General features: G+C 41.5%; 1 protein-coding gene across 5 annotated transcripts in view; it reads left to right on the top strand.

Moving 5' to 3' along the window:
- The window catches only part of ncoa2 (nuclear receptor coactivator 2), a 60,981-nt gene that overhangs the window by 11,615 nt on the left and 29,975 nt on the right, over window positions 1–19,391 (top strand). For 3 of the 5 annotated variants that reach the window (XM_020645394.3, XM_020645410.3, XM_029279522.2), the window contains exons 2-5: window positions 1,787–1,872; window positions 13,532–13,639; window positions 14,843–15,015; window positions 18,544–18,647. In XM_020645394.3, coding sequence (XP_020501050.2) covers window positions 13,551–13,639; window positions 14,843–15,015; window positions 18,544–18,647 — 366 coding nt within the window. In that variant the 5' untranslated portion in view covers window positions 1,787–1,872; window positions 13,532–13,550. The remainder of the gene's footprint in view (window positions 1–1,786; window positions 1,873–13,531; window positions 13,640–14,842; window positions 15,016–18,543; window positions 18,648–19,391) is intronic. The other 2 variants (XM_020645402.3, XM_065949076.1) reach the window with 2 other exon arrangements.

The following is a 19,391-nucleotide window of genomic DNA, read 5'->3' as shown; positions in this document are numbered from 1 at the left end:
GTAACTGGATACTCAAACAGTGTTTTTCTGTTCCCGCAACAACATTCAAAATCATTTTTTTTTACTATTGTGCTGCTGATGGATAGCTCTATTATCAAGTACTGAATTCTCTATCCAATTGACTTGCATTGATAAACAAAGGCTCAACAATGGCTGATTTAAAAAAAAAAAAAAAAAAAAAAAAAAAGGCTCATCTAATTAAATCAATTGACAATGTTTTTTGATCCACTTTATGTACTTAAAAAAAAATGATAGCCATTGAAATAGAATACAGTAAGAGTGTTTTCACACTCTGCCTAATTCTGTCACTCAGTTTGCAGATCAAGGGCCTGACTGAGATTTAGCATGTGACAGCATTAGAGCTCAGAGGAAATTCCTCCAGAGGATGAGAACCAGGAGCCATGCAGGAAAGGGAAAAGGAAAAGAGGAAGGTGGAGTTAGGAAATCCAGGGTTTATGAAATGTAATCGGCAGAATTGGAGTAATTTGTGTTTTTCCTATTGGCTTGATTTTATTATCCTATGCGCAGTCAAAAAAAAAAAAAAAAAGTTTATTTGGTTAAATGGAGCATTTTGTGACTGCTCCTCACATCACAGATTTCTGATGTATAAAAGTGGCATGCAGCACTTCACCCTACTTAATATCATCCCCCTGAAGACTTCTATGGACTTGCGCAGGGTTCAATAGGGGAATCGGTTTACTCTCCAGTTATGTCAGCACATGACATCACGTGAGTGCATTCCTCAGCTGGCTCACTTGGCAGGTATTTGAGGAGAAATCGCCCTGGCCAAGAGAGGGCCACCCAGCTGCTTCTCCCTAAATCAGCCTTCATGTAGTACAAGAGCTTTTTCTTTCTTTTTTTTTTTTTTCAACAAAGCCAAATAGCCCAGCAGAGTCCCCTTTTTGCAGTTACAAGTTGCATTTTCTAATTATCCAAAAGGGAATATGGTTTAAAATTGAAACTTTTCTCCTGTCTAATTAATCGTGTGCCGTGATTAAAAAGGCACACTTTGTTCTACCCTGTAATAGGCTTCAAGGTCTCAACGGACATGAAAAGACCCTGTGGACACTAAACTTTCAGCTCACTGCTAACTTCCTGCAAACAGCACTAGATAAGATGTGTTAAATGAGTTTGAAGCTCTTAAACGGATGACTGTGGCTGTCATAGTCACTTGAGGATGCTCGTCAAAAAAAACACTTTTTGATATCTTTTGATGCGTGCACTTGAGGTTTTGACTTCTGTTGCCTTGGACTTCCACCAAAGAAGAACGGCTTTGTTTGCTTTTCTTTGTTCCACGAAAAGTACAGAGCAGCGGTCACTGTATGAGTTCAATGTCGTTTGGCTTTTTGTGGGGTTAAACACTGAAAGATGGACGGCACACTGAAGCATACTTTTTCTCCATCTCTCTGCCGTTGACCCTTGTGTTTCTGCAAAGCACCTGTCCCTCTCTGCCGTTGACGCTCTGTTTGTGAGGAATGCTAACACTGGATGGATCATGTTGTTTTCAAAATGCTCCTTTTTAATAAGTATCGATATGCTGGAAAAAAATGGAAAGTTACTACTTTTTTTTTTATTTCATTTTATTTGATGAGAAAAGAAGATGTTTCTTTCCTTGAATATAATCCAACATCTTCAGTTGTCCTCATGTAACATCGTAGTACACAATGGCACAGTACATTGCTTCAAACATCTCTTTTATTATGCACTGCTCCACTTCTAGTGAGAAGAGTTGTGCTGGTTCACACTGCGTTCTGTATCCTCATAATTCAGCTGTTATTTCTTCCAGCAGGTAGACGTGGACGATGCTTAAAGGTTTCCTCCCTTTACCGTCTTGCAGTAATGGCCTGAGGGACTCTCTGGACTGAAATCAAGGTGAGAAGCGTAGATGTAGCTGGACTGTAAAATGTCAAATAATAGAAATAAGCAGTTTTACAGACAATGCAAACATCTTCATTAAATCTGTTTTAGTCTGAGTAGCATTAGTAACAAGGGTTGATTGGGTTTCTGTTATTCAAAAGAAATATTTGCTATCGGATGAGGCACATGGTGAGAAGTTTTACAGGTCAGAGTTCACCTTTTGAAGAATGTCGTTATCTGAAGGTCCCCCTGGTAGTGTGCAGATGAAACCGTTTTGTAAAATTAAGGGCTGCATCATGTAACAGTGTTTCCCTTACATTCATTTGGGTTGGAGGCCCACCATCCAAACGCAACCTCCCACCCCTGCAAAAGAAAGGCACAAAATGATTCCTAGATTTCATGTCATTTGTTGTATTTCGGCACAGCATGAATGTGTTTCACTGTCCTGTTCAGCCAGTTCAGAAATACATTTCCAGAATGCCGGTTCAGTTTAAAACTTGTGAACGAGTTGCCAGTCTACATCCAAGCATGCAAATTTGACTTGAGCCCACTCGATGTTGACGTAGTTTTCGGACACAGATCCAGCAGGCAAGGCATGAAGTTAAAAGGACGCTGCATAGTATAAACAAATAAGTGAGAGAGAAGATTGAAAGATTTGGGAGCAGCTTTTTTTACATGCAGGAAGGTCCCACCGTTTTTTTTTTACAACAGTAGCACGATAAAATAACGCTCAGGAACAATTCCAGATTAAGTTTTGATGAAAACTTTTGTCAGTTTCTGTTTACAGATGCAGCTCATGTGAATTATTTATTGTCTTTTGGGGTTGTTGTTTTTGTTCAGGAATGCAGTGCCTGTGTAAAAGGGGCTTAAACAATAGTTTGCATTAATGTGATTGGTTGCAGCATGTTTTTGGACCAAGCTTTCGCCCCAATGTATCAGAAAATGCTTTGTCATGAGCCACACTGTTTTGCTAGAGCAGAGGCTTAATTCAGTGTTTACATTTTCCTTCATTATATATCTGATGCAGCGTCAAAATGACCTGCAGAAAAGAATAGTGAAGCTGATTCAATTTCCTGTGGTGTCCTGCTGTGTTTATTGTAATATCTGTTGAAAGTTGAGTCACGTGAACAAAGATGTTCAAATTAAGCTTTAAGTCAACAGAAACTCACCGAGATCAAACAGAGATCAGCTCAGTGTCCATATATTTAACTGTATACAATAATCAGATTCCCACAGTGACATCTGAATCTCCCCTCAGGCGCTGCTCTCGGCCACAGATGAATTGTTGACTAGATTGTTGCTGAGAGGTGCTTATTTATACCAGTTAATCAATTTTGTTATACCTCGCCTCTTTGTCTCTCTCTCTCTCTCTCCTCTGACAGCCAGAGCCCAGTGCTCTGTGCTTATTATACAGAAAGCCCTCCCCGTCCGCATCCTGCGACATCCTGAAGTGACTGACATTGTTAAAGATTCATGAGCCTGATCAGCTTTCAGTAAATGGCGGGGTTGCTCTTTAGAGACATTACTTTGCAGTGATTCTTGAGTGGATGAGCTCTGGAGAAAGACTTGGGAGCAGGCAAGAAATCTGGTCACTCTAAAAAAAAAAAAAGAAAAAAAAAAAAGGGACAGCAAGAATACAAATTTTAGTGTTGGAAAGTGAGCTCAGGAGAGGACTTACAAATGACGTTTATTACACGGCTGTGTCAAATACTTGCTTCTGATTGACCAATTACACATAACAACGGTCTGCTATCCCTCGATAGATTGTCCAAAAAACCCACACCGTTACTAAGAAAAGCACACGGTTGCTCGGGAAGCAACTCTAATCACAGACTCTAGAGGAGTAATTATAATCATTTAAATCTGCAGAAAGAAGTCAGGTTAGTTTGACATGGGACGGTTTACTGTGGAAAGAGGAGAAGGAGACGGTAACGGCATTGAAACGAGGCTAAAATATGTAAAAGCTACAAAACTGAAGATGGCTCATGAAGTAAACGCCTTACGGAATGGGATATGGTATATGATGGTGTGTAAAGACTGCTGAATGATGAAGAACACGGAGGCAGATAACTCAAATAGGCCTCACTCTGTTTAAGGCAGAGTGTTAAGTTTAATGTAATAAAGGCTAGGTGAGCTCGTTTTCAGAAATGTTGAGTTTAATTGGAGTGATAAAGGCTAGGTGAGCTCGTTTTCAGAAGGCTTTAGAGGTAACAGTTGCTACTGACACGGCTAACTCTAGATTACAGTGGACGACTTGTTAAGCGGAAGAAACAAATCCTTTATCCAATAAATACATTAATTTCCAAATAAACCTTTTGATTTCAAATTTTTCATTTCCCGAATAAGTAGCCGTGTAAGAAGCTGTGTTGACCTTTCTGGTAATACTCTGATTAAAAGTGTATCTGCCAAGTATTTCTAAAAAAATGCAGACTGTGAGAAATTGTCAAAGTAATCAGGTGCACAGCTTTCTTTTCAGCAGTAGAAATAACCTCATTAAAAGCTTCACTCAGATCATTTTCTTCGACATGTATTCTTTAATCCAGGTTTTGAAATGTTTGTTTTAAGCAACACTTCACTTGATCAACCTGTGTCAGCCGGTTCATGCCTTTTTTTGAACCCAAAGTTTCAGAATGTCCATGCATGGTACCTGACATGATACCGCTTGTATTGTTAAATTGTAGAATTATCCAGTGCTTTGCGTCATGGTCCTGCTCACCCTGTCAGAATTCCTTTCAGGACAACAACCTGCCTACTATACATCATCCCTTACCCTTTGTGTGCCTCAGCAGTGATATACGTATATGGAAATATAACAGAGCTTGGACTCTCTAAAGCGTGACACCCAGGGCCTAGAGCACACAGCAGCGTCATGCACGTCTCTGTGAAAAATGCCCATGACCTATTTTTGTTCTCTTTGTTTCCCCATCTTCCTTTACTGCCTTTACACTCTGATTTCCCCCCCCCCCCCCCCCCGCCTCACTCGCTGTCATCGATCTCATTCGGCTCTTGAGAATGACGCACCTGTCATTCAAATCTCGTTATTTCACCCCAAGATTTAACGTTTCCAATTCACATTGCTCTTAATCTTATTCAATCCATCCTCATGTTCCTCCCTCCGTCTCTCTTTGCTCCTCCCATGACCCTAACCTAATATCAGAACATCTGGTTCAAGGTAACAGCAGCTGTCAGCAGGTCCAGGGTCCACCGCAGACCCCCATCAATTTCTGTTGAAATTGATATTGGTTTTAGATATGTGTTTGTCTTTAATACCTTCTGACATAGTTCCAACATTTCCCTGTGTGCTTTGGCTCTCTCAGCACTTTTTCTCACCCTTGCAAACATTGAGATGTAAAATGAGAAGACGCGGGTCCTCTGGGCCCCTCCCATGTCATGATTTCCTCTTCAGTTTTGGGGAAACAAATGGCCCGTGCTGCAGCCCTCCAGAAGCAGCTTTTTATTGGTGCACTCTTGTTCTCTGATTCTCTCTCGGGGGGCTTGTTGTGCCAAGAAGCCGTGTGAGGACAGATTACACACCAGCAAGATATTGTTCGGTGCCCTACGGTGGTTCTGCACTTTCTGGAAGGGCCCTCATTATTACAGTGCAGGAGACTTCAAACACTCCCCCGCTAGTTTTTGATGCAGTTTAATGCACAGTCATGCTCAGCACTCTCTGAGCTCCACAAGCGCTGGGTGTGTCTTCATAATCAAAGCCCTGCTAACCCACATGATTACAGGAATGGCACATGCCCTCTCCCCTTGGCAATCAGACACTGATTTCTTTTTTTCTCCCTCTGCATCCGTTTTCCCCCCTTGATTATACTATGACTGGAATGAGTGATTCAGTGTTTTTTATTGCCCCCCCCCCCCCCCCCCCCCCCCCCCCTCCCCCCTCTGGTGATGTGCATGCAGCCTGGCTCACTTTGTGCAGCTGAATTTCATTAAGGAAAAAACATCCAGTAGGAGCAGCTAACCCTGCTTTTTGTAAGGCGGCACCACAGCTATACATTATTTTGTTGTTTAAGAAATGCATTTTAAATATAACAACAGAATGTCATGCAAATAGTTTTTAGCTATATTAGGATCCCCTGTATAATCTCACACAGTGTGATGCAAAATCTAGGAATTCTTAGATATTCAGTTTGGATCAACACAGTCAGAGAGGGTTGAATAATTGAGCTTGTAGTTTGTAGTGTTGTGGAACTGGCCTGCTTTATATTGACAGGTGTTTAGAATGTCTTGCCAAGCCAAACTGAAAACCAAACAGAGGAGGGATATTAGAAACACATTTCAATGTAATGCAATCCAGCACAACAACAATACGACTTACACGCTCAGTAATAAACGGTTACATCGTTGAATATATAGTTGTAGTTTAATTACATTTCACCTCCTGAACACTTTATTGTAAACCAACTATTAAAAGCTCCACAATGGAAGAATATCGGGCTAAGATGTAGTGCATTATATTGTGTACCCAATAAAGAGAGCAGCGAGTGAAAACACACAGCCGTGGCCAAAGCACATTTTATGTTTCCCAAATGTAAACTTAACAACAGAAATCTGGATGAAATTTGAATTTATTAAAGGATAGCCCCTCGACATGCAGCATCTCATTTTCAATGGGGTCCCAACACAAATACAAAGTAATACATAAGCATACTGAACAGCATTACTTAACACACATACAGACAGATCTCCCTCAACTTAACTTAACTGTCTCCCGGTTACTGTGATACTCCAATGAATGAAAAGTAGAGTACTGTTCATTATTATTTATTAAGTCAAAAGTTCTTTCTAACTATATTGTACAAATATTCTTCCACAGCCTATCTCTCCCTTGAACCTTGTGATGAAAAGATATCAAATATATGATATTCAAACCGTTTCCCCTTTACCATCAAACCTGTAAAACTTGTATAGTTGGAAGTATTAAATGATATCGCATTAAACGAAAAGTATTTAATTTCTGCTGCCAGGGGGCTCTCAGTCAAAACAATAACAAATATGATGTGGAGGCTGGCAGGGAATCATGGGAGTGATTCACTCTACTCCACTGCATCATGGCGGGCACCTCTAAAGACACAGACTGTTACAACTATAAAATGAAGGATTTCCCTGGCTTCTGGAACTGTTGGAAATATACATGGTAATGGAAGCACTCAACAACAACAAATATATCACATAGGTTAAGTCCATTTTGAATTAATTAACCAAATTCTACACATTGCATCTTTAATGCAGCTCTACCTTTTCAGTCTGAGGCTAACTTTATCATATCATATCATTCTGACGGCCTTCCAGGTAAACTTTGTTTTGCTGCGGAGATGTTTGTCTCTGACCCAGGATGGCACGTACAGCTTGTACCAGCTGAGTTTGACAAGAGCAAACGTTGTCGTCCCCTCACTCTGAGCTGCAGCAGCAGCAGCAGCAGCCCCCTTGTTGTCTCTTCATTCCTTCCCCTCCAGACTGGTTGGCTCCAGCTCAGACCTAGAGAGTCTGTCCTGTGACACCTAAGACATAAGCAATGACACACACACCTATGATCACCTCCCTCAAGTGCACCTAGGACTTCTCAAAGTCAATTGATTTAGCGAACTTCAACTTGTGTCTTCGGCTGTGTGTAAAGTTTTTATTCAGGTGAACCTTTTGCATGTGTCTTATCACACTATTCAAACCTCAGTCATAGACTTAGATATGTGGCCATTTGGCCTAATAAACATTAAATGATTTGGAAATCATCAGTGTTGTGTTTGTGAGGCAGTGGTTGTGGCTGTTGCTTAATTTATCCTCGTGAGTCAGGCACACAGATGGACCAAGATGAAGATGAAAACCTGTTATGAAGCGTTGAGTTCACACTGGCAGTGCCGACCTGTCTGCACACAAATATACAATTATGTTTGCTGTCTTCAAAGTGTGTGTGTGTGTGTGTGTGTGTGTGTGTGTGTGTGTTTGTGTGTGAGAGGTGGGAAGAGGAGGAGAGCTCGGTCTGTCGTGTTTACTACACTTATGTAAGAGGAAACCTAAGCTCATCACAACATCAAAGTATCAAAAAGACTACATGGAGACTGTGCTCCAGTAAACCTTGTGACCCCTGCTTCATTTCCAGTCAGATCTGCAGTTTGTACTTTCCCAGTGATCGTCAGCCTGCCAGCACTTCACAAGCAACAGCAAGCGGTTAGCCAAAACTATAGCTGGCACTTCAAGTGTCAGATGTATCCCGCCTTTGAAGGTGCACTATGTAGATTTGGTAGTGAAATCTGAAAGTTGGAGAAGTGAAACAATTCTGATATAACTAAATACCGAACTTTCTTCTTTGTAAAGAATGTGTCCCTGGAACACTGTTCGGAGCTGAAAAGCTACCAGGAGAGTTACGGTTTCACTGTTGCGGGCCCACCATCATAACTTCTCTCGTTGCATTTTGTTTTCCATTTAATTTTTTTGTTCCAGGGACCAAACTTTCCTCTGAGGATAGTTTGTGTAAAGAGTTATGAACATCTACCGCAGAATCTGTACACTTCTCCAACTTTCAAATTTCTCTACCAAAACTCTGTAGTGCACCTTCAAACTGACATTTATGAACTGTGTTATGTTTGATTTGAAACTATTTCAAAATCTGTGAAACTGCTGAATTTGTATGATTCAAGAACTCACACTGTGAATGTGTGGTGGGTCTGAATGCCATGGGTTCTATAAAAGGTGTGGACACACTCTTCTAGGTCATCTTTAATCCATTTTTATCCAACTAACAGCAATAGCAGATGTGATGACACAAAATATTTGCATGATTTTGCAACACTTCTTTTGTAACGAAATATTTCTGCAAGAAAATTAAATAACTTGCTGGAGCAACAAGAGATATGCCTTCACTGTTTTCTTCTACACAAACCACCCCCAATATCTGGACTAGAATATTGGAGGGTTTTCAGTACCTTTCTGAAAGCAGTGCGATCTCTTTTGTATTAAGTGATTAATAAAAATATATGTGCATGCTGAATTGAGAAGTCTTCTTCAGAGTAGGACTGCACTATTAATCGCAAATTCATTGTTGTCGCAGTTTGAGCTTTCAAAATAAACACATCACCAAGTTCTGAATTTATCTCTGGAGTTGGGTGAGATCCAAATGTTTCATATTGTTAAACCTCCTCCACATTTTCCCGGGGTATACAGTATTACCAAGACTAATTAAAAATCACATCGTAGGGCTTCAGAGGAGCCGCCTGAGTTATTTATTTATAAAGTCGGCATAATGTCAACATAATATTGAGACAATAACAGTATGTATACGGCCTCCCAAGTGTATTATTGCATGATTATTATATTTGCCAACCTTCTTTAGCCAAATAATCAAGAGATAGATAGAAGTCCGCTGGTACGTCGCCAACCCCCACCCCCCTCGCCCTCGGGGAAGCTGGGGTATACAGGCTGATGTGAGAAGCCCGAACAAACGAGAGGAAGGGACTGATGACGGTTACATTTTACCACTGGCGCACGATAGACCGTATAGCATGCTTCATTTGTTTTTCTGTTTGCCTATTTGTTCTTCTCTGCTTTTTTGTTATTATTAATGTATTGAGCTACATATAGCACTGATACAAAAGCAAAAAAAATGTGTCATTTTATTGTCAGACTCGGCGGCCTCATCAGCTTTTTAGTTCTGCCTCATTCTTTTTATGCAAGTTATTATCTCCTGAGACACACACACACACACACACACACATCACCCTTTTGCTCATCATGGATAGTCTACCCGTGTGAAAATCCAACTCAGGAAGAGTTCAGGGGCAGCCTGTCTGAAAGTTTTCTAGACATTTTCAGGGGTGCATATGTGAAATGAGCTTCAAGTAAACAATGCTTTCTCACTCAGCTTGCATACATTTTACCTATTGGATGGAGGCCTTGGCATTGTTTCCATGCTTTCACACCATTTTGATGCATCATATGAGCCTCAAGCTGGCTGTCAGCTACCCTCACATTACTTGGTGCCAATTTAGTGGTGGCAGAAAAACATTTAAGATTTATTTTAGATTTAGGAGAAGCATATTGCAAACATAAGTATTGTGTAAAACACAAATAGAAATTAGATATCAAAGCTGTGAGTTACAGCTAATATGCACATTTTAACATTGGTTTATTTATCCCAGTTCATGATATTATTGAAATATTGAACAATGATATCACATGTTTTTCTCATATGGTGCTTGCCTCCTTTAGTCCAAAAAACCCCCCCAAAAAAAACCTTTCTCCAAATGTACGATGAATAGTTCCTGACACAGTACAACACATCACATGCCCACATATGACTGACATAAGGCAACTCGCAGTGACTGGCCATATGTCTCAACTTGCACTACTAATGCACTAAATGAGCTGACAGCTTGAAGAACTGCAAATGTAGGTGATGCCTTCCAGAATCTGTCAATCAGTCCTGAACATAATGAGGTGACTTATCCCACCGACTTACCCTACATCACTCGACATAGTATCTGCACTCAGCTCAGGTGTGCCTACACATGGCTCTTCCTTTTTGCACGCATGGATCTACACATTCATCAGCAAAATTAAACAGCTTTTACATGTCTTTTTCATGTCTTCACGCTAGCTAACGCTAATGCTAAGCCAGGCTCTAGCTGATGTAAGACTTCAAAAAAAATGTTTGGCCTTTAAATGCCCTTAAACTACTAGTCTTCTTCTTCATCACTGTTTGGTTTACACTGCACTGTACTGGACTGTAAATTGTTTTCCTTTTTTATCTAAAAAAGGAATCAGTTAAGGAATCTGAAAATATTGAGAATAACCCTGTTTGTTTTGAAACGGGTTATTTTAATGAGGGTTTCTGTGAAGAACACAGCTGTAAACTCAAGATTGAACTGTGTTGTCCTGTTGTCGACACAGGCTCTTGGCTGTATCAATCAACGCTTGTGGTCACCATTGGCTTTACTTTTAAACGATTCCCTCGTGGGGAAATTGGTTGTTGTGCCATTTTTATTATGATCACTAAGTTACATCATTTGTGTTGTGTGTGTGTGTGTGTGTGTGTGTGTGTGTGTGTGTGTGTGTGTGTGTGTGTGTGTGTGTGTGTGTGTGTGTGTGTGTGTGTGTGTGTGTGTGTGTGTGTGTGTGTGTGGAAGAAAACACAATTCTTCTAATCTCTTTGCATTTCTTATCCTCAACATGTGTAAGTAGTGTTATCTAGCAATGGACTCGTATCCAGCCTTCTTTTAACATTCAAACGTATCACTCAGCAAGAATTTGTAACAGGAAAAAAAAAAAAAAAAGGTTGTTTCTTCAGAGTTCTGTTAATCACTTCTCCTGACACCCGCCCCGCGGCAAGTTAACAGTTTCAGGCATTAAAATAGTTTTACGAGAAATGGAAATCTTTTCGCTGATGATCTTGTTTGCTTTTGTCGTTCATGAAGAATCATCAGTATTCATTTCAGTCTGCTTGATAATCATCTATAAACTCCTCGCAGGAGCTTTCATGTCCTCATTACTGAAACACAAGCTACATGCCTCAATCCACTTCGTTTCAGGCTTACTCTGGTCTTTAAGATTTTTGGCATGAAAGAGAAACTCCCCCCTAGTGGCCGATGTTGATAATTAACTTAGTGACACAGCTCTTTACAGTAAGTGCTAACACCAGTGCCCAGCTGTTTATAGCTTCACACAGATCCAGGGCGTTCTCTAGGATTACAAATCCCACTCTAGTCTGCCCACATGAACATAGAATCCCCCAGCAACAAAACCTTCCTGCTGGCCGAGCTGTCTGGCCAACTGTGCTGGTGTCATTGAGACGTGCCCGCTGCTTCCAGTCTTTCTTATTTGTCTCAAACGTACACTGACCCATCATTACTGCCGTGTCAAGGAGACGAAGGCAACCAATCACATCCGGCCCGCCAGTACAAGGAAAGACCAATCAGGTCTGGAGTCCCCATGGTAACTTGTGCTTGGAAAGCGCAGGCACAACCAATCGGAACAGAGAGTGGCACTTAGCTTTGAGAATTTAATGGCCTGTTTTCTGTTGTCATTAATAAAAGCACATAACCTCTGCTATGGAAACTGTTATCATTTAGGTGGACGGCACTGGGTCACCGCATAAAGACACCTCTATCGCATTCAGATGAGTGTAAAGCAAGGACGCAGGAGTGACATTTGTGTTAATTTCCTGTCCGTACACTGTTAAGGGCAATGGTACTCAAATAACTTGTCAATAGAACGTTAGAAACAGGTTTCTCCCTTTAGACTCGCCTCTGTTTCTCTGGCCAGTCCCCACCGCTTTGACAGCTTCCATTTAAGTGCAGACCCTACCATTAGCTTAAAGTAGGTCACTTCAGGCCAGGAGGGAGCCAGACTCAAGTTTGCATGGTCACTAGCTCCCTTTCTTAGTGTAGCCTGCCTGTGCTAAGCTATGCTCTCTGCTCTACATTGTGTTGTGCTGTACTCTGCTCCCAGCCTTATGTAATGGATGGCTGAGCGCTGTGTGTCGCAGCCGTTTCCATGGCAAGGGTGCCTAAGAGTGTCTCACAACAAATCATGCCCTGATCTTGGGCACTGTGCAGGGTTAAAAACTGTATTTTTTTTTTTTTTTTTTTGGGGGGGGGAGGGGGATTTTATCCTTCTCCTCCCCTCTCTTGATAACCCTTTCAAACTAAAAGACCAAGAAGTTATGTTCATGCATATAGTTTTTAAATATCACCCTGTTTTTTGCAAGTGTCACATCTACTTTGCAGGAAATTTTCTGTTCTATCAAAACCCAAGTCCATTAGTAACCATGACATTTTGGTGCAGATGATGGTGCTAATTAATAAGGCATTACTTGGATCAATAATTGATAGTCGTTCATTTAGTGGCATGAAGTTCAGCCTGTGCTGACTCACAGGGTAAGACGAGGAGAGGAATGTGAGATATGTCGAGGTTGATGCTCAACATCTGCAAGGGAACGTCTCTTAAGAGCTCCCGACTTATTTTTACGACCCTGTTGATTTAGCTTAAGTACGCAACATATTTGTGACCTAATGGCCTGGAAGCCCAATATAGCAGTTTGCAGGTTGCCCTCAGACAGATTGTCACTTTGAATATAAAAAAAAAGAACATTCACAGTTTGGTTTCTTACACGCTTAGATCTTAGCTCTGTGGTTTTGATTGAAAAAAGAACAGACAAGAGACAGTCTTGCATTTAATTTTTGAGTGGCACTTACAAACCACTTCAGGTTTAGGATCCTCCGTGGTGCTCAGTAAACACGGACACATGTTGTGATCATAAACCCTCTCGGCTCTCGCTGTGAGCTGGCTTCGCTCGGTATCGTGTAACGAATGGCTTTTTCTTGGTACATGGTTGAGTGCGCAGTCTGGTGCTGTGGGCAAAGCGCCGTGTTCTCATTTCAGCCTCTCTGGGGAGAGCCGCACCATCACAGAGAAATGATTGAATCTCTCTCCGCTCCATTTTCACTCATTTCACTCCCGGAGTGGATCAACCTGTGCCCCCAGCGTTGGATTATGTGTGTGTGTGTGTGTTGTATGCAGATGCTCATGTTGGCATCCTTGAACACCTACAGAATACTAAGTGCGTCCACATAAGACTGCTGTTTGTGTTCATAGCTGATCCGTCAAGTGTCGTACATTCATGAATTTACATATCGCGAAAACCTGTTTTTCTCTCTTTGTGCTGATTTTCCAGACGCTGATATGCATTGAGGATGAGTGGAGTCGGTGAAAACTCGTCTGACCCTGCCAGGGCAGAGTCACGGAAACGCAAAGAATGTTCAACCGAACTTCTAGGCCCCAGGTAAGACTTGTTCCTCTGGACCAAAGGCAGATATCTTCTTAAAAACTACTTCTTTCACATTAAGACTTTCCTACCAACCCTGTAAATATATATCTTCTGATTCTCCATGAATCCATTTTTTTTAAATCAGAAGTGCTGTTTTTTTTGTTTTGTTTTTATTGTACGATCCACTCCTTCACTTGAGTTTCAGTGGGCTTCAGCTGAGTGGAGAGCATAAGGGGCGCACTAACAAAATCCCAGAAGCCATGGGCAGCGAACTAAGGACCATTTAGCTTTAATCACTGTCTTTTAAACTGACCTCTGCATGCGAGTGCAGCTCTGCTACTGGCCTTCGAGATTTGATACAAACTATTCTTGCTTCTTAAAAAAAGGGAAACGGAAGTCTGGGCCTTCATAACTCCTTACAACAACAGAAGCCCCAAAAGGTTGTCCATGGCTCCAAGAGACATATATATTTCTTTGTGAGACGAGAGCAGATGGGCTCCATGATTGAAAATAAAAATGTGAGGAATTCTTTAATGAAGTAATTTGTTTTCAGAATATATCCTTCTGAGCCGAACTTTTAGATTTATCATTTTGATGGAAAATGTGTATTTTTAATCAAGCTGAAAATTTACCATATTGGCTGCCATATCTGTAATCAGTATAATTTATACCACTAAAATCATAATTAGTCTCATATTTCCATATCAGTCAGGCTCTTATCCAGTCTTTCCTTACTCATGTGTTTAGTCAACAACTTTGCCCACTGTCTTGAAAATATTTCCCTCCCCTCCTGCTCCATCCGCCAGATGTTTTAAGACTGTGAAACAAAGATCTAAAGCTCATATATATCCTGCAGTATTTTATATACAGCTGCACCATGAGTGACTGTATGCGTATGTCACATCTAACTCTGGTGAACTGTTGAAGTCTGTACGATCAATCTGCATAATTCATCAGCAGATAAGCACTTAAGAATGAGGCTTTTCTTTATTGATGTGGTGCTCCATGTTGGCACAATAAAGAGGCCTGCTGATAGGTTTCAACGAGCCTGATGGAGAATAGTTGACCCTAGACTCATCCCTCTTCTGACTCTCTCTCTCATGCCGATGTTGCCATCCTATTTAACCCCCCTGCTGCTGCTGTCATCTTCATTTCTAATCTAATTCTCACCTCGGTGATGTCTCTCGTTCTCTCTCTCTCTCTCTCTCTTATCTGTAGTCCGAAGCGGAGCAACGAGAAGCGCAACCGCGAGCACGAGAACAAATACATCGAGGAGCTCGCCGAGTTGATCTTTGCCAACTTCAACGACATGGACAACTTCAATGTCAAGCCTGACAAATGTGCAATCCTGAAGGAAACTGTGAAACAGATCAGACAGATAAAGGAGCAAGGTAAATCTTTTTGACACGTTTTATGTTTGTAGAAGTAAAATCCAAGATATTAATTCCCAAAGTAACAAGGAAACAGTAAAAAAAAAAAAAAAAATACTTTCCTTAAGTTCTTTTTATAAGGCGGCCTTGTAACAAGCCTACCCTAAATGAAAGGGTACAAATACATGCAACACTCTGTGATTCAGGTGTTACATTATCGTGAATATATTAAAGATGTTTTGGTTTTTAAACTCCAACATAACCACAGTCGCCACAGGTGGCACTCTTGTTGGCAGAAGCATCCGACACAATTGCATAAATATTATGGTGTGGGATCTGCTCCATACACAGTAATTGATGCGGCTATTAAAGGGCAGCACCATTGATTTAATGTTCCCTCCATCACTTCATCATATAATGTGGAGGAACCAGAGCAGTTTCCTGTTGGCTGCAGACCTTCCCCACTTCCTCTCTGAGCCAGAACATCAGGCAAATGGATCAGTGTGCTCGGTTTTAGTTGCCAGCTTCTCCTTTTTTAGCAGTTCTTTCGCAGCTAGTTGAGGTCTGCTTTTCTACTTTTTTTCCCATGTTTAAATTACCAGACCAATGCAAGTACGTTTTTTCTTTTATTTCCTTCTTAAAGATCCAAAAATAGCTTAAAAAGTTGTAAAAGCTGAATTGTGATTGAGCTTGGACCATAAAAGAGCAGCTGAGTGACTCGTAGACAAAGAGTGGTCCACTCGAGGTGTACATGATTCAGATCGTCTGATGATGTCACACATGATGACTCACTGAGCCAGGAGTTATGTAATAGTGAACAATGTGATGCAAAATTGGCACACAAAAAAAACTCTGGCTGCTCTCCCTCTTTACTGTCTTCCTCCCCTTTCTGCCTCCCTCCTTTTCCTTGATCTCATTTCTTTACACTGGGCTACAGTGACGTACCAAGCCCGCCTCTGAAGGAGTAGCATAGTGTTTGTACAGCAACAACAAGGCAGGGCTAAACAAGGCTGCTCACTCTCCTGCTTTGTTCTTCAGACCTCAATAGCCAACACCTTTTTCAACTGACGTAGAAAGCTGCTGCACCCCATCACAGAGTATTTCAGCTGCTTTTTTGGTTTTTCTGGTTGCACTTGTTGTCGAGCCACAGATCCACCGAAAGCTCATTTCGATGTTTTCATGGTACAGGTTGCATGATTCTACCACAGACTTTTGTTGATTTAATTGCACCTCACCTGTCATATCAAGGGTTGGTTATTGTGCACAATCTCTATCTATAGGCTTTTTATTTTATTATTTTTAATTTTCAGATATTCTCAGTTTATGTTGACATTTGCGATGTATTGCATGACACTAATGTGACTTCATCATTCTCACTGATTGGTCTCCTAGCTGTGCAGAGAAGAGCAATGCAGTGATGATTGCCTGTGAAAAAGTGGCCTCCTACCAAAAAGCTCTTAATTATCCTCGTTTGCTCCTCTCATGCTGTCTGCATACATTCTGCTAATTGAAATAGTGGTGTGCTCAGAACAGCTTGGCTTTTTTTTTTCTTCAGTTTTGCAGCTTGTTGCATCTTAATAGACATATGTTTAGTAATGATGACTTTTATTATAGTGTCTATGAAATATAGCATAGCCATGAGTTTTATAGCTTCCTTTACACTCTTTAACTGCTCGCTTCTGCCAACACAGCAGAGACTCGCTCTTATTGGTGGAGGCTGTAATGTACAGTAGCCTCTAGTACATAGGTTTTCATTCATTATAAGTAAGAAAGTCTAAGTATACTTCTTAGGGTTACAGATTATGTAGCAGTTATTCTAAGACTCCTCCTCTAAATAAGCAGATCCTCCCTCTATCTGTGGCACTGCTCTGCAGACAGAGGGAGAGCCGCTGAGGGCTGTTCTGACATTGAGTGATGGGTCTGCACCCAGGGCAGCTGTGCTAGTATACTGGGGCCCGCTGGGCCTGCAGAGGTCCTGCTGATGCACACATCATTAATGCTGAAAGAGATGAATGTGCGTCTGTGAGGTGTTGCACGAGCCCACAGAGCGGGGGGGGGGGGGGGGGGGGGCTGCAGTTGTGTCAGTTTTTACACGTCTCCACCCCAAAATTAAATTTAAAAAAAAAAAGACTAAAAAAAAATAAGAAGGACATGGTTTTGTAAGCTTTTCACCACAACATTCTCTCACCATATGGTCAGTCCTCTTTTTGGCATGGTGCGACAGTTAAATGTGTCCCCCCCAACAGCCCACTCATATTCCGCCTCTCATCATCGTCTCTAAAAGTAGGGCAGCCTACGCGCTGAACATAAGGCTTCTCTGCATGATTATTAACCCAATCACTCACATGGACAAATGAACAGCACCATAGTGCAGGTACAGAAGCATACAGGATACTCTGATTTCCACTCCTTAGTTAACCAGAGGCACGATCGTACACATTTGGAGGACTTAATTCAGCTGTGGATCTAAAGGAGCTATGTTTTTCATTTTGAAACATCAGTCTGAAACCTGTCAAATTGTTTGTTTTGCAAAGATCCAGTTTGGAAATATGAACGGTATATAGCTGTAACAAGCTGTACTGTCTATATCCATGCTGGGAAATCCAATTTGAATACAAGCTCAAGAGGAGGAGACAGTGCCAGAGAAGTTATGAGAAAAGCATCCATATGAAAAGGGAGACAACCCCTGCTAAAGAGTATCAATGTTGAGGAGCTTTCCAAATTAAAAAGAGATGAAAAATAAAGATTATGAAAGGATTACTCTCTGAAATCACTATCCTTTAAGTTCTGTAACCAAATATAAGACCAGCTTTAAGAGGTACCAGTTCAGTTTGATGGTATTTAGTGTTCTTTATTCACATGAATGCTTTCAAAATTGGCTCATTATAATTGTATTAAGGTATTTGATTAATACATTTTAAAAACGGGAGAATGAACATGCGACCATGTTGATACATGTTCACTGTTTAAAACAAAAGAGGAATATGGTTAACTTTTTGCTGCTTGACCATAAAGCTACAACTGGTTTCTCGATGTGGGAGCACAAGTTGTTTACATACTGTCAGTGTTTCCATAATAGCCCCCCCTTTTTTTTCCCTTTTTTTTTTTTTTTTGCAGATGACAATGCAAACCATCCAGTGGCTGCCACCAGCGTGGCAGCTGCGTGCTCTGACACTCTCATTTACAACAACCTTTCACTCCGATTGCTGCTCACTGCTTTTGGCTTGAGCCATGGCAACATGTTTTGACAAAAGGACAAATGTGTTTACTTTGTAGCCAGAAAAATAACTTGTTAAAGTCTTGTCAACAAGCAACCTCTTATAGTATGTGGGTCAATTTAAGGAGGGGGGGGGGATAATTTTTCTCTGCTAACCACTGTGATGTTCAAGTTTTTTGTGTTGTGTTTTTTGTTCTCCATGACAACAAAACAACTTTTAAGTACAACATGGGCTACTTGGGTTGAAATTGAAAAGAAAAGATCATTACTTTGTAGAAGCATTGTTTGTTGTTTTTACCTCTAAACTTTTGTCTTGACTTTCTTGTTAACAGAAAAAGCAGCAGCAGCAAATCAAGAGGAGGTACAGAAGGCTGATGTCTCATCGACAGGCCAAAGTGTGATTGACAAAGATGCCTTGGGACCAATGATGCTGGAGGTGGGTTTCCTTGCTTAATCATAGCCTCACTCAAGTTTCCCACACTTAACACTCACATACCCACTCACATACGATCAACTCCTCTCTTTAAATCACGATTGCCATGATGAAGAGTGCCATCCTCGGAGAACAGTTGTGTGTGTGTGTGTGAGAGTGTCGCTGCGTGGAGTTTAAGCTGCCAGCGTCTTGTATCTGCCCCCGATTGGCTGTAAATCACCGAGCGGAGCAATGGCCTCGTTGTCCTGCGGAGGGCTACTGAAGTGCTTACGTATAATGGGAAAGAAAGCAACAGCCTGGCGGATGAATCACTCCATTGAGCCCGTCCTCTCACTCGCTCAGTTCCTCCCTCCCTTTCTCTCTCTCTCTTTTCTTGTTCAGTTCTCTCTCTCCCTCCCTATCCTCTTTTCATTTGCCTCTAGATCTGTCCTGTCATGGAATATTTATAGCTCTCCTGGTCCAGCGTCACCGAATCGACATACTAACTCACGGCTAAATATAGCCCAGCTCGGCCTGCATGCTGCCCCGTCTGTCAGCGGCCCCAAAACACAGCAATCGGCCATTCGCACCCACTCGGCAATGGCCACGTCCCCGTCCGCCACCAAGGGCTCATTACAGGATGCCATGAGAAGAATGGCCATCAGCAGGAAATGCACCCACGCGTGCCCTGTGACCCCCTGCTCCTCTGCTGTCTGCTGCTCACTGTCCTGAAGCGCAGGAAGGCAGAGAAGGCCGTGAAAAAACATT

The sequence above is a fragment of the Labrus bergylta genome, chromosome 20 (assembly GCF_963930695.1).
Source record: "Labrus bergylta chromosome 20, fLabBer1.1, whole genome shotgun sequence".
NCBI lineage: Eukaryota > Metazoa > Chordata > Actinopteri > Labriformes > Labridae > Labrus > Labrus bergylta.
The sequence above is the reverse complement of the archived record's forward strand: the minus strand, read 5'-3'. Positions and strand labels throughout refer to the sequence as shown.